Below are 20,896 nucleotides of genomic sequence, written 5' to 3' on the forward strand. Positions count from 1 at the left end.
GTACCAGAGAGTACCAGAGGTAACCAGAGGTAACCAGAAGGTACCAGAGAGTACCAGAGAGTTCCATGTTAGATTAAGTCGATCCAAAATAGAAAAATAAAAAGAGACGGTACAATTAAGCGATATGGATTGAACCTTAGCAAGTGGGATATGTGTATATAGATATATTTAATGACATGATTTTTTTTTACGACACTAGAGTACCAATCACTTCCAAGACTGTAGTAGATGAAAACTTACTACAACATTATTCTTCAACAAGAAGCTCTTTTTTTTACCACGTCTTCTTGTATTTTCATAAATAAATGCAGCCTCTTCTCTCTGATTTTGTTGCTGGTGTTGTTTTTACTGGTGTATTTGTGGTTGCTGCTATTATTGCTACCCCAAACTATCACCCATCCTATGAACCGAGAATTAAGCGTGAAATAGGTTGCTTATGACGGTATTACATAAGCAATTAGTAATCACTTATAATCTTTCTCGTAGGTTCGACCTATGTCTGTAGCTACAATAGCCAAAATAAAAAAATAAAGAAGGAAGAAACTAAGTCATCATACGTCAACCACCCATCGCAAATATAACATCATTGACAGCAATCAACCACAAAAATTAAGCATTTTCTATTTCGTTTGTTTCACAGATAAAGTGAGTACGTAATATTTTGAAATAGCAGCCCACTTGTTCATCGAATTAGATTTAGCTATATAATTATATATATATATAAGTACTGACCTTGGCTAATCTCGAAGTTTCTTTTAACCAATCTTTAAAAAAAAAGAAAAAGAAAAAGAAAAGAAACAGAAGGACTAATTGACAATTATCAAAACATATATACTCAATCCAATCTTAAATCTTTAATTCACAATACAATTGAAATTATTCAATCTGAATCTTTCAATTGCTCAGTTTTTCTTTTTTTTTTTTTCAAAATATATAAAAATAAAAGAAGAAAACGGAAAAGTACTATCAAATCGCACCGCCACTAAACGTTAAATCAGATACTTGAGATCTATTAATAAAAGAAACAAAACCAGCACAAAATGTATAGACAAATTGCTAGATCATCATTGGCTCGTCAAGCCAGAGCTAGAATTGCTAGGTCATATTCCTCGGCATCCTCATCATCTGCCAAGTCCTCACTCAACTCAAAGCTAGTTGCTGGTGCAGTTGTACCAATTGCTATGGCGGTTGGCTACTTTGCCACCACCACATCGACTTCCTCGCCTATTAGCAATGACTCCACGGCTGATAGAATCAGAAAAGCTGTTTCCGATGGGAATGCGATGGCAGATGACCAAGCCGAAAAGTTTGCTGCTGAGCAATCAAGGTTGAGGAAGGAAACCTCCGATGCCAAGATTGAAGGTCACAAGAAGCAAGCCGAAGAAAATACCAAGGAGGCAGGCGCTACTGATTCCAAGGACATTGCATCTGACTCAGACGTAAGAGACAAGGCTGCTGACGAATTGAACGAAGACTCTAGCAGACACGCAAACAGCGACCCTAGAGTAGTTGAGGAGAAAGCAATCAAGAAGGAGGAGATTAGATCCAATAAGCAAGAGGATGACGAGAAAAAACAAGCTGAAGAACAAGGTGACAAGAAGAAAGGTGGAGATGAGGAAAAGGGTGATGGCAGTGATGAAGGTAAACAAGAAGCAGCTTACAACCCTGAAACCGGTGAGATCAACTGGGACTGCCCTTGCTTGGGTGGTATGGCTCATGGACCATGTGGTGAAGAATTTAAAGAAGCATTTTCTTGTTTTGTCTTTTCGGAAACCGAACCAAAGGGCATTGACTGTATAAAGAAATTTGAAAACATGAGATCTTGTTTCAAGAAACACCCAGAAGATTACAAAGAGGAATTGTACACCGATGACCATGAGTTGGACACTGAGGCTGTTGAGCACGTTGTATTAGAGGAAGCTGAACCAGCAGTAAAAGACATTGAAGATGGTCTTGATTCAGGTAAGCTTAAGCCAAAGAAGGAATAGAGTTATCGAAATCTTTGTTTCTTTCTTTCTTATTTTGGTAGAAGTATAATCTCAGTATAGAAAAAAAATGCATATAATTTTTTGAAATTTCTAACAAGATGACCGTATATAAAAGTAAGGGAAAAAGAAAGAACCGGAAAAAAAAAGGAAAAGAATAAAAGGCTGAATTGGTAAAAAAAAAATGTGCTAAAACAATAAAACTTAAAACATTGCTTTCACGTATAATTTATACCGTATTGGCATCTAACATGCACAATTATTTGATTTGCTTTGTTTCTTGATTCCGTCATTTAGATCAACGATGTCTCGTCGTATACTTCGTCGACTGAAATCTTCTTCATCTTGTAAATCACTTGCCAAGGTAGCCACTCTTCTAAACACTTTCTCTACTTCCCCAAATTTCTTTGCGCTCACTTCAAACAAATCCGTTTCCCAATCAGCTACGAACTCGCCTATTCTGTTCTCCAGCAGTAAATGTCCACTTCCTTGCAAGATATCTTCAATTTCCTCCTTGTCGACTACTCTATCTTTCACTTTATCAGCCTTATTTCCAACAATGATTACTCCAGGGTGTTCATTATAACAATGCTCAATGAATCGCAGGAACCAGTCTCTCAAACTGAGCACAGATTCGTAATTGGTGATATCGTAGCACAAAACAACAATGTCGGCGCCTCGATAAAATGCTTTAGATATCGAATTAAACCGCTCTTGACCTGCAGTGTCCCAAATTTGTAGATTAACTTTTTCTGTTGGATCATATAGATTAATGTTTTGCGATTCTAGATCAGAGCCTGTTTCTCGCAGCAACTGGGGGTGCTTTTTTCCTTTACTCATTGTTGTCGTGAGATAGTCGCCACCGATTGTGGCTTTATAGTTGTTGCTAAAGATATGATGAACAAATTGTGCTCGGATAGATGTCTTTCCCACGCCCGAGTCTCCTAAAAGCACAACCTTGAATGTTGGCGTGGTAGCGGGCACATCTTTGGTGACCGTTGCTTTCTGCAAAGTGTTATATTTATCTAAATCCATTGTGATTGCCTGCTTGTTTTCGTTGTTTTCGTTGTTTTCGTTGTTTTCGTTGTTTTCGTTGTTTTCGTTGTTTTCGTTGTTACCATTGTTACCGGTGTTACCGGTGTTGGTCTTTTGGGGTTTTAGTTTCATCTATGTAGCTTTAAATGCAAAATTTCGCGTATTCTCTCGTGTAATCACTTCTGTGGTCTCGTTTGCTCGGCGATAATACTTGTTTTCCAAACAAATTTTCATAATTGTGTACTTCGCAGTACCAAGCCTACAACTTTTGAAGCAACTTAAGTTTTGATATTTCACAATGCATATATCCCTCTCTTTGAAAAGTACCTAGTTGATAATGCACATGTTGTTTGCAAAATCCATTTATAAGATGCTTTTTAGATTTCAAGGTTTTATTTCTCTGTACTATTCTGGTTTATCTGGTACTCATTTCAGTTCAGTTCAGCTCAGTTTATTTTTATATTTTATTTTTTATTTTTATTTTTATTTCATATTTTTTATTTCTTGTTTAATTCTTTTTCATCGTTGTATTATTATTATTATTATTATTATTTTTTATTTCTTTTTCTTCTTTTAATCCACCACAACAGAGATAGCGACAAAACATACAGATCTCTGACATTGCTACAGCCTCTTCTTTTTCAAACCAAGACAACGCCACCTTTTCCTCAATACACATACATACACTTTTACGTATCATCTGATCAGTTTTCTTTATTTTTTGATCTTCATTTTTTTCTCCTACTTCCGTCTATAAATATTGCAAAGAAATTACAATGAAGGTATATTACATAGGAATCCTCAAAACGAGCGGCTCAAAAGCTGTTGAACTCACTTCAGCAAGAGACTTGTCACAATTCTCCTTTTTTGAAAGAAATGGGGTATCGCAATTTATGACTTTTTTTGCAGAAACTGTATCTCAGAGAACGCCAGCTGGTCAAAGACAATCTGTTGAAGAAGGAAACTATGTTGGTCACACGTATACCCGATCTGAAGGTTTATCAGCAGTCATTGTTACCGACAAAGAGTATCCAGTTAGACCAGCATATACATTGATCAACAAGATCTTGGAAGAGTATCTTTCATTGCATCCCAAATCAGAATGGGATAATGTCGAACAAACAAATAGCAAATTAGAATACCCTCAATTGGAACAATACTTGAAAAAATACCAGGATCCATCCCAAGCAGACTCAATAATGAAGGTACAACAAGAATTGGATGATACCAAAGTTGTGTTACACAAGACCATTGAGGGCGTGTTGCAAAGGGGTGAGAAATTAGATGCATTAGTGGACAAATCTGAGGCTTTGAGTAGTTCGTCGAGAATGTTCTACAAACAGGCGAAAAAGACCAATTCTTGTTGCATCATCATGTAATGACTACTTTGAAAAGGTTATTCAACCAAGGAAAAGAAGAGAAAGAAAAAAAAAAAGAAAGAATACTACTGAAAAGGTTACTAAATAATACAGATTGTGTGAAGAGGTCAATTGACTTTTAATATTGATTTGAGACTTTCACTTTCTGCATTCTTTCAATATAAAATGTGTTTGTTATTTTTCCTTTATATATATATGTATATATAATTTTTAATGTTTTCTTTCTTTCTTTCTTTCTTTCTTTCTTTCTTTTGTATTTGATATTTGAATAAGACTACTATTGATAATTCTTTAGATTGTTTGGGAAAAGAAAAAATCTACATATGTACAACTAGGCGAAGATGATAATTTCTATCAATCTGTAATTTTGTAATACTGCAGTTCTGTATACTTGCAAATACCAAAATCATCTTTTACAACCTTTTCTGTTGTCAACTTTTAACTTTATCATCTTCTTGCAGTCCATGCCTTTTAGAGTCATAACAGTCATTTGCTTTTGTAATGTTTTGTTTAATTTTTTTTTCAATTAATTTTCATATTTTTCATATGAGCATCTTTGTCTTTTATTTTTTAAAAGTTTCATTACTTTCATAAGTGCGTTTGTTTGACCATATCGAACGCTTTAATTAGCTTTCTTCTAGCACCTAATGCTGCAACACCCTTCTTCTCCAATGCTTCATCATCAAGTTCAATCAAATCCTTCCAATGCGTATCCTTTAAAGAATCAGTATACTTGTGTAATCGAAGTAGTTTTAACCACGCTGGGATGTTATTCAATAATTCCAAACTAGTAACTTCCAAGGGTAAAGACGTGAATGAACTGGTACCAGACTGACTGTTAACAGAAGAAGACGACAAGTTCTGGTGTTGCATTTGAACAGAAGAGATTGGCGAAGATCCACGTTTCTTGAATCCGGTCGAGGGATTATTGAAATTGGATCTCTGATTGATACCACTATTGCCAACAGTGTGATTTCCACCAACAGTAGGGACTGACTGCGAGTTTGCAGATCTTTTCAAGGAGTCCTCATAACTTGCTGCATTAGAGCTATTCAACGAGTTTGTAAACTGCTCCAGATGTGGTGGCAGAATTTGCAGTTGCAGATGTTGGTTCTGCATCTGGTTTTGGTGACGTTGATGTTGATTGTGGTTGTTGTGGTTGTTGTGGTTGTTGTGGTTGTGAGTGTGATTGTTCCAATATGGGTACTTTTTATGGCTATCTAATGCAACTCTTGAATTTATAGTGGCCAATGCACCAAGCTTAAGAGCAGCGTGTGACATATCAGTGGTTTCATCCTGATGAGGACCATTAATACTCAGCTGTTGACCGGCTTGCACATTTGACGCTGAGGGGCCAGGTCCAAGGCTTACACCTGGTGCAGAAGCAGAGGTTGAAGCAGATGATGAGGTGGGATAGAATTGTTGATAACCTACACCGCCATATGGATTATGAAAATTCGAAGAGTAGCCAGCGTTATGTTTGGACGCTGCGGCCAATTGCAAAAAATTTGTTTTTTCATGGAGATGTGACGCAGGAGATTTTGCTCTATCAAACAGTTGTTGCTGTTGTTGCTGTTGCTGCTGCTGCTGTTGTTTCTGGTTTTGTAAAAAGGGGTCGGCAGATTTAGGACGCACGATACCTCGTTCAATGTTCAAAAAATGGTTAGCACCATGTAGCAGAGATTGAGTATGTGGTGCTTGTTGATGTGTTGGTGGAGATAATGGTGATTGGAATGCATTGGCATTACTATTGAATGTGTTCATCAGCTGCTTAAACTTTTGTTTTCCGTGGTCATGACTAATGGTTAGATTCTCCATACCAGTGGTGAAATCTTGACCATAACTGTTGTTGAATGGGGAAGCCGAAAACGCTTGACCATGTTGACCAGAAAATTGGTGGGCTGATGGATTATCCAAAAAAGAATTAAATTTAGATTGAAAAGTGAGTAGGATGTCAATCGATAGACTAGCACATAAATAATCAATCATTGCTACAGTGTCATGTGGGTTTAAGTTTTCAATCCAGTTGCTAAAAACTAGTAAATCCAGATAAAAATTTGATTGTGATGTTGTCACTGAGGGTACTGAAGGGACTGAAGGGACTGGAGGAGCAGCAACTTGAGAGGCTGGTACCTGTGGGGATGACAAGCTCGGCTGGGCATTTGATTCTGAAAGCAAGTTCAGTGTGCTAAAATTGGTGAAAGCTTTACCTGGTTTGTTGAAAATACTAGTATAATCAGTGGCTGATCGTGGTCTCTCGGGGTTGGAAGTTGAATGTTGTAATAAACTACCCACTTGAGGTTGACCAGCAGATACTACACTACCATTACCGCTAAGACCAATAATTTGTGACGGCATTGGAGACGATAATGTATTATAGCCGCCATCTCTTTGAGAATTGAAACCAGCCAACGAAGAGTTGAGTAAGGATGATGAAATTCCACCTTGGTTGACAAATTTCCCAGCAGCAGGTGCGACTAAGTTTGTGTTTGAATTCAACCCATTCGTTTTTTGTGATGACAATTCATCATGACCTGGAGTTAAAGATATGGAGTCAGGTATGCTTGCTGGTAAAGCAGCTGGGTTTTGAGATGTAAGGTTTTCGCTTTGATTTGAATTTGTAGTTTGTGTCTGGTTCTGATTTTGATTTTGAGTCTGATTTTGATTTTGATTGTGATTGTGATTGTGATGCTGGGTTTGGTTTGGGTCGGGAGGAGCACTTTGTGAGGACCGCTGATTGCTTAAATCCAAATCCAACAAAGCTTCTAGCTCATGTTGCAACTTAGACCCTACGCTCTGTTGCCGTGCTGCATGATAGTCTGGCGCTGTTGACCTTTGGTTGTCATCGACATCGTTAAAGTCCATATTGGCGAATGTAAGTCAAGCAAGAACGCAAGAATTGGAGGAGAATTGTGAAAAAAACAAAAAAAAAAAGGAAAAATACGTTGGTAAAGTCGACTGAACAACACAAATTACTTGATTGTGTCTAGTATGATGGATCAAAGATTTTGGGGAGGGAGGTAAAGCAGATCAGTTTAGGTGTTTTGACATAGATCCTAATTTGCGATGAGATGTTCGGATTTGGTTATTCATGATGAGACAATTTTTTGGGGCCAGATGAAGAAACTTTTTGAGAGAGAAAGAGAGAGAGAGAGAGAGAGAGAGAGAGAGAGAGAGAGAGGAAGAGAGACGTCTGGATGGAATGGTAGCACCGGAGAATATTTGTACACTGCGCTGCTCTCCTTCTCCGTATTGTTTTCTCTCTCTCTTTCTCTTTACATAAAAATTTTCATTTTTTTTTCTCTTCATTTTTTTTTCTCATACATTTTGTTTTGGCTTTGAACAATGCCTACTTTTTTTTCTCTCTTTTCTTTTCTTTTCCTTTTTCACTACAACGATCATCACTGGACAAAGATCTTGCGACACAGAATTGGAAACTTTGTTTACTGAATTCTTTTTATTTTTGTTTCATACTCCGTTAAATAGCTACTTTGTCTCATTTTACACTTTGTTGATAAAGCTTTATAACCTTCTGTTCTCATATTAATTCAATACAATTTGGATTAGTTTTCTTATGGTCTAATTAATCTTTGGGTTTATCGCTCAACAATACAGGAACTGTGAATAGTTATAAAAAAGTGTGCAGTATCTTTATTCATAGTCTATAAATTCCTTTCTTTACATTGCTTCTTTTTTTTTTTTGTTTCCTTCTTGTCTTTTCTTTTCTTTTCTCTTTTTCTGTTTATCATTCTACTTTATCGTTTATTTTAAACCCCCCCCCCCCCCCATTGAAACATTATTCAATCCTAGTTTGTTTCTAATTTTGTTCTTTACTCTCCCAAAACCTCTTGTTTTCCTTGATTATATCACGTGCAAAGCTCAAGCTTGGATACAACTCAGAAAGGTTTTCAAACAATCCTTCAGCAAATGTGCGTATGAAAAACAACTGACCTTGAGGGATTACGGGGTATGTCAAAACAATCTTATTGATTTCAGTGGGTACGGCCTCGTAAACAATCTCCTCATTGTCAAAGTATTCTATAACTGACAGCGCTTCGCTCTGTTGAGCAGCAGAGCTCAACAGTGTGATGGAGTTGTAGGACCTACTATTAAAACCAAACAAATCAGCATCATTTCCATTTTCATCCTCAGCAATTCGCTGACTTTGTATCAACTCCTCCAACTGTTTAATTTCATCAAACTCCCGTTGAAGAACAACCGCCCATTGACAAGAAATCTTCAATGGCCGTGCAACATTAGATATATCAGCAGCCTTTAGCAAGAGCGACCCCAAAAGCTTTATTTTCCGGTCTGAACAAGGACCATAGTCTTCTTCCTTTGATAATGAGTCTACTTGATGGAGGTACTCGAAATGGTTCGACATGTCAGTAGCCAAGATTGTGGCACTTACAACATCATGTATCAGAAGTTTAGATTCTTCGGCAATTTTAGTAGTCAACAACGAGGGCCAAAACACAACAAGAATCTGATTAATATATACTGCAGCATGGTACGATTCTAATACGGAACGGTCATTGTAAATCAATGAAATGGGTGCTTTGTTTTGCATGAGAAATGCATTAGTCGTACCTGGATGCCCCACATCGTGGCCCAAAGCTGACATAAGTAATGCAAGGCTTTGCACAGGGTTAATGACACATCCAAGTCCGCCTTGATTCAAGTTCGGGCTCTCTTTTAAAATCTCTTTGAGCCCAACCTGGAGTGAACCAATAGTTTCTTCGTCATCGCCGAAATGGCCCAATTTCAAACAAAAATGAAACGAAGCTTGTAAAACATCGACAGCATGTCTAAAGTTGTGGAATGGGTTACCATTTCTGTAACACTCTCTTACTGTGAATATCATTGCCAAGAGCTCGTTATCAGAAGGCACGTGTAATTTCTCGGCAAACTCCAACTTGTGTTCCTGCCTTTCTGATTCCAATTGTTTTATCACGAGTTTTATCATTGCGAAAACACAATAGACCAAGTCGTCATTTGTGAAGGAGTGTGCTGGGAAAGACCAGTCCCCTACAATTGCTGAAATGTGGGCCAAATGCTCTTTGTCATGGTTAGATAAGAGTTCAATAAAGTCTATCTCTTGAACAATCAACTGCTTCAATTGAATCAAGCGTTTGATTGTACGATTTGGTCTGGTGACTATCCTGTTTAGCAGCTGAGTCATTGTCCGAGTTCCATCATGTTTGGAAAGTTCTGCTTCCATATCTTCCTCTTCCTCTTGTTCCTCTTGTTCCTCTTGTTCGTCATATTCATCTTGTTCTTCTTTTTTGGTCAAAGGCTTATTGCATTTAGATAAGGAGGCGCGAGTGGTTGTGCCTGTCCATAGACCTACTCTCTCTATTCTATAGTGGACTTTGGATTCAATTCGGTAAATCTCTCTTTGTATGCGTTTCTGTTGGTTCAAATTAGTGAGGATGAGTAAGCAGTGGTGGCCAAAGAAATGGTCGAGCAAAAGACGCTTGTCATTGTTATGGAGACTATCCAAGATGTGAGCTTGACTTGTGGGATGTTTGTCATTGTAAGAATGTTGGTTTTGCTGGTGGTTTTGCTGGTGGTTTTGCTGGTGGTTTTGCTGGTGGTTTTGCTGGTGGTTTTGCTGGTGGTTTTGCTGGTTGTTCCCACGCAGTCGAGATTCGTTATCTTTCGGGTCTAATATGATAACGATTGGGTAGTTGATATCATGTTCACTGTTTCCCTTTTTGAACAAATGGATCAAGAGATCTCTAAAGGAGGAAAAGTAATGTTTTGTGTGTGACTTCTGAGAACTGTTTCTCGACTGTTTGGTCTTGAAGTCGGGAATCTCTTTCAAAAGTGAAAGAGTTTCCAACATGGTTCTGTTCAGTTGGGGTTAGCAGGCAAATAAGTTTAACTTTTAGTGATAAAGAAAAGAAAAACAACAACAACAAAAGATATGAAAAAATAGTGATTGTAGGCACAAAAGAAGTGATTATGCACAGTAGAAATGTAGTATTGAAGGTGGTGTGGTGTGGTGTGGTGTGGTTTGATTCGATGTTGAGATATAATGATAATGTGATCAAATGGTTTATTTCAAAAGTGTTGGTGCTTCACCAGTTGCAGATTATCTTACTGTTTAGAGAAAAGGATGTATTGATTTTCTTTAGAGGGTGTAAGCTATGCGATATACTGACAAATAACTCTATCTTTTCTTTTTCCTTTTGTTCCTTCTCTTTTCCTTTACTTCTTTTTCTATTCCATATAGATATTGGTTATTGGTGAAAGAATATCAGTATTGAAAGTAAGCGATGGCTCCAAGGCAAAGTAAATGTTGGTTATCTCTTTCTATTTCTATTTCTAATTCTGCTTCTGTTTCTGGTTCTCTTTCATTCACTCTCACTGTAATTTTTATTTGGAGGCAGAAAATAGAAGGGGAGAAAAAAAGAAAAAAAAGTCAAAGTGCGAAGTTCTGTCTGTCTCTCTGTCTCTTTGTCTGTCTGTCTGATTTTTGTGTTTCTTTTTCGTTGTCTGTCGTTTTGTGTATTTAAATTTCTTTTTTTTTTCTTTACCTCTTCTTTTCCTTTTTCTTTCTTTTTTTTTTCTGGTTTTGTGCAATTCAAGCAAGGCTCCCCCAAATCTATTCTGTTGATGGAGAGTCAATACAAAGACAAAGACAAGGGACAAAAGAAAGAGATAAAAGTATGAGATTGATCAATGAAATAATGAATAGATTATAAGATGAAATCGGTGTTGCGGCAACTCAATAGAAAAAGAGATGAAAAGAGAAAAAATGAAAAGATGAAAGATAGTATTGAGATACAAAATGTGGCAAACAGCAACTCCTCTTTTCTCTTCTTCTTCCATTTTTCCTTTTATCCCCCCCCCTCCATCCCCACCAATTGGTTCTAATACACACATGTGAGTTGTCGGTTCAAAATGTGTGGCTCTTGCACAATAATCGAAATGCTTATAAATTTTACATTGTCAAAGAAATTTAAGCCTTTAAAGCTTTTACCAAGATGGGGCATAACTCCTCTATTGATATCGTATGATTGAAGATTACCAAGTGCCCTTAAGTGCATACAACACCTCTCAAAATCTAACACACACAATATTGATTGTTGTTTAGAAGCACTATGATGTATGTATGTACCTCTTGTTCTTCCTCTCTCTCTTTTGTATATTTTCCATTCTCTTTTCTTCTTCTTCTTCTTCTCAACCTTTGCTCCTCACGGTCTGGAGAACAATAGATCCTTGTTTGTAATTGTCAAAGTCAAACACAATTAACGTTTTCCTCTTTTTTTTTTTTTAATTTTGTAAAGAAAATTTTGGGAAATAAATCTCGCGTTTGATACAGGAACGCACACGTTAAATTCCTACATGCAACAACAAAACCTTTAAATACCTTACTATACTATACTTTACTTTATTGTACTTTATTGTACAGCTTTCACAAATCTTTAGGCAGAGTATAATAGGGTTCTCCTCAAATGGCGTCACGAAATAGAGGGAAACATGACATTTATCCACCTACTTTCCGAGAGCTTTGCCTTTGTTTGCTCTTCTACTTAGCCAAATGTTAAACATCATTCGTGCATTTGGTCTTCTCATTCGTCAACCTTACTATAGTTATTAATACTATTGCTTATAACTGTTACATTGCGCTAACTTTTCATACACACACACTCTCTCTCCCTCTCTCTCTAGGCAAACTCTACCTACTTTCAACTCTGTCTTGTTATTTCTGTTCTGTTCATTTCTATCCATCTCATTTCTCTAAATTCAACTTTTTGTATTCTACTTTTCCTGCTTCACCTTCATAAACTCCTCCAGTTACGAGCGTTGTTAATAAACGAGATTATATTTCCGCCAAGAATAATACTATGAACCGTTTTAAAAAAAATAAAAAAAAAACAGCAGGAAGGCACGCAACGGGCAAATGTCTCAAAAATGAAACAAAATAAAAAATAAAAAATTAAAAATTAAAAAAAATAAAAAGGAAAGGAAAGAAAAGAATAAGGAGGAGAATCATTCACTTACATTACACCACTGTTTTACCCTTCCCCTTTTCCTTTCCCCACCACCACCACCACCTTCTAATTGAGATGACTAAATGTAAGGCTTAATCATCAATAAATTCTAACGGAAAGTGTTGCAATGAGATGAGATCAGTTGAGATCAGTTGACATCAGTTGAGAGCAGTTGAACAAGTATTAACCCGTCTTTGTATCATTCACTCATAGCTCCTTTTTTCTTTACCTGAACCACAACCACAACCAACATCTATCCATTAGTCACCTCTTGTTTCTCTCCAACCATGCACCAGCAAACGTAATCAAGTCCTATAGAACTAAAGAGAAAAAAAAAGAAAACGAAAGACGTAGCCAACAGACTACTGGGGCTTACCCCACTTGTCGCTTGGTGATTTTCACTTATTTCAACAATTATTTCAACAGTTATTATTATATATTTTTTTCATCATTTTTATCATCTTTATCAAAAATAATTATTTTCGTCAGCATCGCTATGCATTACCCTTTATTTTTTTGCTCGTATCTTTCCTTTGCTTAATACTTGGAAATAATGAAAAATAAGAGTAGTTTCGCTTAGCTTTTGAACCTGCTGAATCTATCCATATCTCGCAAACTCACTATATTCCAAAAATTGTCTCATATCCATAAACAGCACACCACAATGTACTATAACTATACTATTTACTAGTGGGTTTAATGCCAGTTTCGTAATTCTACGTACTCTTTACTAGAAACAAATAGAAGCAAAAAAAAAGGAAAAACAAAAAAGGAATGAACTAACCAGGCAAGGAAAGTGGGTAATGACGACACAATTTTTCCTGAAACTCTCTATCATCAAAATTTATTTTTAATTTTAACTCTTCTCTAATTGAATAGCTAAACACTCTAGCACAATCCCCTCTTATTGCAATGCAAACCATGAAACTCCAAGAACAACAATTAAAACACCAATACATACATTTGCACGTACCCATTTCTGCCGCCTTTGAATACTCTTATTCTTTGTAATCCTCTTATTAATATCCTCCAACAAGTCTAGTTTCTGACTTATTTCTACATTCAATAACTGCTTATGAGCTTGAATTTTCTCCTTGTACAATCTGGATTTGTTTTCGAGAAGAACTAAATTCTCCACAATTTCATTAAGTTTATCCAAGCTCTCGGTGATCTCCTCTTTGTTGGTATCTCTAGTTTCAACTAACCTATCACGAAGTTCCAGCTTCGTTCTTGTAATCTCGGTTTTCAAAAACTCCAAATACTGTCGAATCAAATCAAGCTGAACTAATGATGGACATTGCGGAACAGAAAACAATATCTCTTTTTGTTTCAAAAGCAACTTCTCCGAAACAACAGACATAATCTTGAGTAGAGGATCGTATAATTCACGCACAAGCAGCTGATGATCACTGCGGTGATTGTGATCACTGCGATCATGATCCTTGACTCCCAACTCTGCCAAGATATTATCAATATTCAAAAAATAATTGACCAATTTGTCATTTTCAATGATTTCCTTCTCATTATACTGAAACTTAAAGCCGCCATGGTTTAAAGTAGCATTGACCAACTCCTCACTAGTCTCCAAGGTCAAAGCAAAGGGTGATGTGTATGGTCCCTTTGTGCTAGTTGCACCATTACCACCATTAGTAAAATTTGCCGAGTTTCTATCATCCAAAGTGCCATTCTGAGAAACTTGACTCTGCCCATGATTTTGTCCTTGGCTACCCCAATTGAATTTCCGATCTTGTTGCTTTGGTGTTGTTGGGTCCCCATTAACAATTGGAATTTCGAGCAGTGTTGCCGACGGGAACCCATAATGAATTGGTACTCCATTAGATTTAAATGACTCAGGAGGTGCCTGCACATTGACACTCAGATTAAAGAACTGATCAACAAGTCTATTTCTCAGCTCATTCCTTGCATGATGGTGCTGACCGTTGTTGCTGTTGCTGTTGTTGTTATTGCTGCTGCTATAGTTATTACCATAATAGTAATGACTATTTTTTGTTGTGCTTGGAGACTTTCCGTTTTTGCTTAATCCATACTCAGCAAAACTCAAGTTATTATGGGCTTTGAAATCTCGCAAGAAACGCGGACTAGTCATTAACCCATTAGTACCACCACTAGCACCGCTTAATTTTGGCTTACTTTCGTCAATACCTCCAAATGAAACATTTCGTCGATGAACTCCATTGAAGCCATTTGTATTCCCACTGCTGCTTGCATCTGGTTTACTTAATCTGTGTAGACTTGACCCCGATGAGCTCTTGTTCGAGCCTGTGCTCAGTGTCCTAATCCGTTCTCTACTTCGAGATTTGTTCCTCGTTTCATTAATAGCACTTTTATCGTAGTTGAAATAACTCAAGCCAGGTTCTTCCCTATACCTATTTGCTGGTGGTGTAATAGGTCTATACTTGCTCTGTTGAAAATAAGGATCAGATCCGGATCCAGATCCAGATCCAGCTACCAATCCCAATGCTTTTAGATTATCACTGGATTTGGATAAAAGTGGAGGCGTAGATGCAGTAGAACTGGAGTTAGATGACGGTAATGACTTTCGCTGTCTATGATTTGAATTGAAACTGTTGATGTTGCTCTCAGATTTGTTCCGCAGTTCATATAGCAGATCTCCAGCAGAGTTTCTTTTAGGAAGAGACTTGGCTTCTGCGGCATTTACTGTTGAGAGCTTGTGTAATTGGTTCTTCAGTGATTTTTGTTCATGTCGTTGTTGTTGTTGTTGTTGTGATTGTGATGCTTGTGGTGGGGTCGACGGAGCTTGTTGCTTCAATTCTAAATACTCAGTGTGAGGATAGGTTTCACCAGCACCATCACCAGCACCAGTAGTCGTAGTAGAGTCCTGGTACTCTAAAGTCCGTGGTAAAGAGTCATCCTTTGAGTTAACATAGCCATGTTTGAAATCGTCATGTTCATTTGACGACCCATTGCCATTTAAATTTGTTGTGGCCATTTCATTAGAGATATGCACATCTATCCCACTTCTTGGTGATTTTTTTGATTTTGATGTTGGCGTTTTTGACAACACGTCTTGATAATTGGTGTGCTTCTGCTGCTGTTGCTGCTGCTGCTGCTGGTGGTGCTGGTGCTGGTGCTGCTGGTGGTCCTGCTGTTTTTGCTGCACACGTGCGGGGAGTTCCTCGCGAGATCCATTCGCCGACTTTATTCGCTCTCCATTCTCCATGCTTTCAATTTGATGCTAGTTGGTGGTGCGGAAATACGAGCAAGCTAGCTAGCAAGCAAGTAATCGCTTGATTTAAAAGTGTTTAGAAGAAAAAGAAAAAGGAAAAGAAATAACGGGTAAAACAATATTGAAAAGTTCGAAATACTAGTGAGGAGAATAGAGTACACAGTATTTAGATCAAATTTAAATCTGTTGATCGGATAAATTTAGAAACAATATCAAAGCAAAATGCGTACGTGAGGCTTAAATGCAGGGAAAAAAGAAAATAGAAATAAAACAGATATAAAGTTGGAAATGGAATTGGAAATGGAATTTGAATTGGAATTGGAATACGGAAAAAGAAAAGGAGAAAGAGAAAGAAAAAAAGGAAGAAAAAAAGGAAGAAATATGTTAAAAAAATAAAATCGTAAATGTCTTTTTTCTATTATCTTGTCTTGTAACTCAACATTAGTAATTACAAATAAAGAAAGTTCATTAGGCAGTTTTGTTTCTTTGTTTCTTTGTCTTTTTGCTTTTTTACTTTTTTGCTTTTTTTTTTTTTTACTTTGCTGCCGAACCTCTGGCTCCACCACCTTGTTTAATCAACTCTAATGTTTCTTGGCTCAACTCGATTTTGGGAATGGGTTTTTCGCCACGACCACTTGGTTTGGGTAAGAAACCGATTTGGATCAAATAACTAATGTAAATACCCATCAAGTCGGTAGTGACCCCCTTGCCTTGACTAACATCTTCCCCGGTGAACTCAATATCCTTCATTAATGACTTTCTGGTGTTTGTGTCATCCAATTCCGGAGCTTTTGTATCTTGTGGTAAATTGTCCAACACAAAGTGCAACAATGGGAACAATGCACTCTCTTTGCTTCCATCAACAACAAACTGCTCCAATGCAGAGGTCCATTGTGGATAGTCAGCCATAGCGATATCGTAGCCATACGATTTCAACGAACCCAAAAACTCATCAAAGTGAATACGTGGGTGCCCAGTTACATGTGCGACTAACAATTCCTCCTGACTTGGTGGACTCAATGAGGTCGCAGTAACAACACGAGCAACATGATCAACGGGAACCATGTTGACACTATTCGTAATGTTTGGATATTGACCCAACTCAGTAGCACCCTTCAACATTCTGAGAAGGAAATCGTCAGTATTGGATGCACCAGTCTCGGTAAAACCAGTGACATATCCTGGCCTAATAATACATCCGCGTAAACCACGCTCTCCAGCACGACGTATAATATACTCAGCACTCCATTTGGATTGACCGTATCCTGTGCCTAAGTTTTGGGATGATCCTTTTAAGTCATCACTTTCAAGAATTCCAGCTTTACCTTGCTGAAGAAGTTCGTCTGACAAGTTGACAAAATAATCGGTGTCTAATGCCGAAGTAGACGAAACAAATGAAAAATATTTGGGCTTGCCATCTGCAGCCAAGTTTAGAACATTTATAGTACCAATGACATTAGCATCGCGCAATTGTGAGTAAGGGTAAACCCAGTGGACAAATGCACCATTGTGGATTATAACATCAACAGTATCGGTCAATTTACTCCATTCGGTTTCATCCAAACCAAAACGTTCTTTAGATAAGTCACCGAGTACGACTTCAATACGCTTTGACCATTCTTCCTTCCAGATTCCATATGTTTTACCTGTTTGACGAAGTCTTTCCAATCCAGCTTCTTTGGTGCTAGCCCTTACATGAGCATAAACTTTGATATCAAGTTTGTCCTTTCTGGCCTCCAACAAATCGCGAACAATAAATGAGCCCAAGAATCCCGTAGCACCAGTGAGAAAAACGTTAACTGCGTTTTTAGTAGGTAATTTCGTTAAAGACTGGTAATTGGCTCTCAATGCTGTCAGAGACAATATTCTTGCGTCTTCAGCATATTCAACTGTAGCATGTTTATGCTCATCTTCATTATCATTTTTCTCTTGTCCTGACCCCTCATTTACGGTTCCAGTTCCAGTTCCGGCTCCGGCTCCAGTACCATTAGCTAACTCAAAGTCTTTGCCACCTTGAATAGTCTTCTCCACTTCTCTAGCAAACTGCTCAACAGTTGGATTCTTAAAAATAACACCAAGTGGAATCTCGATATTAAGCCTTTTTCTCAACTCAAAAATCATTCTAGTTCCCAAAATAGAGTGGCCACCAAGGTCAAAGAAAGAATCCGTTTTAGAAATGGTAGGCGGCTTGTTGGGTAACACTTCGAACCAAAGGTCCTTAATCTGTTGCTCTAATTTGCTAAATTCTTCATGCTCGGCCGCAGCAAGGTCTGATGCAGAAACACTTAATTTCGAAACAGCTTCGAGTTGGGCAGTGTCTGGGAATGGCAACTTTGGCTTATCGACTTTTCCATTGGGGTTCAATGGCAATTTGACAAGTGGAACAATAATGGTGGGAATAGCATAAGAGGCCAACTTCTTTTTCAAATAGGCTTTAATGTCTTTGATCAATTCACGGTAAGCAACAAGCCCTTGAACAATTGGGTCATTGACTTCCTCTGATGCATCATCTACTTCGGACTTGAAGTTGGCCAATTCTGGTGAATCTTTGGGTACAATGTATGAAATCAAAGTTGCCTCTTCATCTTTATCTCTTCTCACCAATGTCACGTTCTCTCTAACTAGTGGGTGTTGTGATAAATGCGTATCAATCTCACCCAACTCGATTCTGAACCCTCTAATTTTTACTTGATCATCTGCACGTCCACAGCACTCAACATTTCCATCTGGTAAGTATCTTCCCAAATCACCAGATCTGTACATCCTGTCTCTTGGTCCTTTCCATCCTTCTTGTCTCCATTGCTCATCCTTGGCTTTTTGTTCGTCTTCCTTGACCCATTTCAATGGGTCGACATACCAATTGGTGATAAATTTTGCGGCATTCAAATCGGGTAATCCACGGTAACCTTCTGCCAAACCAGCTGCACGAACATAGATTTCACCAACTTCACCAACACCACAAGTGCGTGACCGGTCGTTTCTGTTCACAACCAACAATTGGACATTGTGCATACCGGTTCCTGCAGGCATGACATCCTTCAAATTCTTCAAATAAGTTGGATTCGATTTTCGGCTCTCAATCTCAAAATATGAAACTGATCTTTGAGTCTCTGTCGTACCGTACATGTTCACGATATATACGTTTTCGGCCAAGCTTTGCAACCTCAAACAATCTCTCTTGGTCAAGATATCACCAACAAAGAAAGCATGATGCAAAGATGGAATGGCTGTTGTAGCCTGGGCGCTCAATAATTGGCCCATCGCTGGAGTTAAATGTGTCACCGTGGCGCCATACGTTGCCATCCATTCAGCTAATTTACCAGGAGTTCCAATATCGTCAGCAGTTGGAACTAATAATTGCGCACCCAAGAACAATGGAGTGAACATATCTCTTTGAATAGGATCATGTGCAATACCCGACAACATGGTAAACTTGTCCTTTTCAGATAATCCAAATCTCTTTGCCATCCATGGAAAGTAATAGGCTAGAGAGTAATGACGACCGAGAACACCCTTGGGAATACCTTCAGAACCAGAAGTGAACGACAAAGTAGGGTTAGAATCTGGACCAACTACAACCCCGGTTGGTTGATCTTTGTATTTAGCAAAGTCAAAAAGACAATCTTCGCCAGAGCCAGATGGCAATACACCCCCAACCAATGCTCCATCGTCCTCAATCTTCAATTGCGGGATTGTAGTAATCACCTCCAACTCGTCCTTGATATATTTAGTTACCAAGTCATCCAAAAGACCTGCTTTCTCCAAAACAATCAAACCTCTTGGCTTGGCCACTGACAAGTAAATGTTTTGTCTTGCTGGAGGGTAGGCTGGGTCAATCACCGAGAATGTCGCACCAGCCTTCAAAACACCCATAACAGCAACCATCAAGTCAACACCACGGTAAGCATAAATCATGACAATGTCACCTTTCTTGATCCCTGTATCTTTCAAGTAATTACCCACAATGTTTGATGCTTGGTTAATTTGCTTATAAGTGAATGTCCTAGTTTTGGATTTAGGATCCATAAAAGATGCAGTCTCAATCACACACTCTCTGTTAGGATGCAGCTCAGCATTTTTTTGAAATATGTCTTGAATAGCTCCTCTATAACCACTCCAATCAAGATCCAAAGTAGGATCTGGTAATGCTTGTTTTTGAAGTGGCGTGACCAAGTCGACTTTGGTAATTGCAGTGTTCGAATCTTCATCTACTGCCAACAAATAGTGTTCAAATTGCTCTGCAAAAATCTGTATCCTTTCAGTAGAGTACAACAAGGCATTGTAGTATATGGTGAACTCGGAGTCATTGGTGTAAATAGCCAAATCACGAACAGATCCTTCAACCGTTGTATTCAATTGCTGGTTAGCATTAGCATGCTCATATGAAAGTTTGAAAAGTTCGGGGTGTTCATCAAGCTTTTTAGCAACTTTGATCTTTTCGCTGAGTTCAGATAAATTCCTATAGTTGACCTCGTACGCACATTTGGTAAACTCCTCCTTAACTTTGGTTACCAATTCTTGGAATTTCAACTCGGGTGACATGCTCAATCTTATAATGAATGAAGGGGAATTGGCTGCTTCGTCAGTGGCTATCACTATATCCTCGTCTCCAGTCAACCTGTAGATCAATGCTGCAAACACAGCCAATCCGTGTTGAAAGTCTCTTACAACATGTTTAGCTGTAAATGAAAAAGTACCTTCAACAGACTTATTATTAGCTGGTTTCAAATAGTCATGTGGAAGGACAGATAATGTGGGGTTGTCCAAATATTTAGTCCAAAATTCAGACATTTTTCTTTCTTTTGATTTTCTATCAATACTAAAGAAGGAATTAATCTTTTACTTGTAAATTGGATATAGTTATGGTGTAAAATGTTTTTCCAGAGTGGAATGAAAAAATTACGAGTAAGATGTTTTTTGTATGAATAATTTTTCAATAGTATACACACACATATATATATATATATATATATTCACTTATTCATATATTCATATATAGTTGGCCTCGTGCCGTAATCGCACTGAGTCCAAGAGAAAAATCCACCAGATTTTTTCTGTACTGTAGAACAGAGAATGCTCCCACTTTACCGGAAAATCATTAAGCAAAGAAAGACAAAAAAAAAAAAAATTTTCTTTTTGCAGGAGTACATTATGACTCAACGTTCGCGCGCCGCATCATAGACCTAATCAAGCCAGAACTTAATAGGAAATTTTTTTAATTTGCAACCATTTCCTCGCACTGTAAAGATTAAGAGTATAGAAAAATTTGAATTTAAATTTGAATGT

General features: G+C 37.8%; 7 protein-coding genes across 7 annotated transcripts; 2 read left to right on the plus strand and 5 right to left on the minus strand. All coding sequences in view use genetic code 12, as the record gives it.

The window, feature by feature from the left end:
* Positions 1-1,040: 1,040 nt before the first annotated feature.
* Positions 1,041-1,988, plus strand: MIA40 (Oxidoreductase; the record flags this gene model as incomplete). Its single annotated transcript, XM_001526633.1, has 1 exon — positions 1,041-1,988. One exon carries the CDS (start codon positions 1,041-1,043, stop codon positions 1,986-1,988), a length of 948 nt encoding a protein of 315 aa, XP_001526683.1.
* Positions 1,989-2,231: 243 nt separating this feature from the next.
* PVL30_001482 (uncharacterized protein) lies at positions 2,232-3,152 on the minus strand (the record flags this gene model as incomplete). The annotated part of the gene is made up of 1 exon (XM_001526634.2): positions 2,232-3,152. The coding sequence occupies one exon, from the start codon at positions 3,150-3,152 to the stop codon at positions 2,232-2,234; it is 921 nt and encodes a 306-aa protein (XP_001526684.2).
* A 644-nt stretch (positions 3,153-3,796) lies between these two features.
* YKT6 (palmitoyltransferase) lies at positions 3,797-4,399 on the plus strand (the record flags this gene model as incomplete). Its single annotated transcript, XM_001526635.2, has 1 exon — positions 3,797-4,399. The coding sequence occupies one exon, from the start codon at positions 3,797-3,799 to the stop codon at positions 4,397-4,399; it is 603 nt and encodes a 200-aa protein (XP_001526685.1).
* Positions 4,400-4,987: 588 nt separating this feature from the next.
* On the minus strand, positions 4,988-7,264 carry VTS1 (Flap-structured DNA-binding and RNA-binding protein; the record flags this gene model as incomplete). Its single annotated transcript, XM_001526636.2, has 1 exon — positions 4,988-7,264. One exon carries the CDS (start codon positions 7,262-7,264, stop codon positions 4,988-4,990), a length of 2,277 nt encoding a protein of 758 aa, XP_001526686.2.
* A 952-nt stretch (positions 7,265-8,216) lies between these two features.
* On the minus strand, positions 8,217-10,247 carry PDE2 (3',5'-cyclic-nucleotide phosphodiesterase; the record flags this gene model as incomplete). Its single annotated transcript, XM_001526637.2, has 1 exon — positions 8,217-10,247. One exon carries the CDS (start codon positions 10,245-10,247, stop codon positions 8,217-8,219), a length of 2,031 nt encoding a protein of 676 aa, XP_001526687.2.
* A 3,059-nt stretch (positions 10,248-13,306) lies between these two features.
* Positions 13,307-15,604, minus strand: PVL30_001486 (uncharacterized protein; the record flags this gene model as incomplete). The annotated part of the gene is made up of 1 exon (XM_001526638.2): positions 13,307-15,604. One exon carries the CDS (start codon positions 15,602-15,604, stop codon positions 13,307-13,309), a length of 2,298 nt encoding a protein of 765 aa, XP_001526688.2.
* Positions 15,605-16,144: 540 nt separating this feature from the next.
* Positions 16,145-20,401, minus strand: LYS2 (large subunit of alpha-aminoadipate reductase; the record flags this gene model as incomplete). The annotated part of the gene is made up of 1 exon (XM_001526639.2): positions 16,145-20,401. One exon carries the CDS (start codon positions 20,399-20,401, stop codon positions 16,145-16,147), a length of 4,257 nt encoding a protein of 1,418 aa, XP_001526689.2.
* Between the last annotated feature and the right edge of the window lie 495 nt (positions 20,402-20,896).

This window comes from Lodderomyces elongisporus, chromosome 2 (genome assembly GCF_030384665.1).
Source record: "Lodderomyces elongisporus chromosome 2, complete sequence".
Lineage (NCBI taxonomy): Eukaryota > Fungi > Ascomycota > Pichiomycetes > Serinales > Debaryomycetaceae > Lodderomyces > Lodderomyces elongisporus.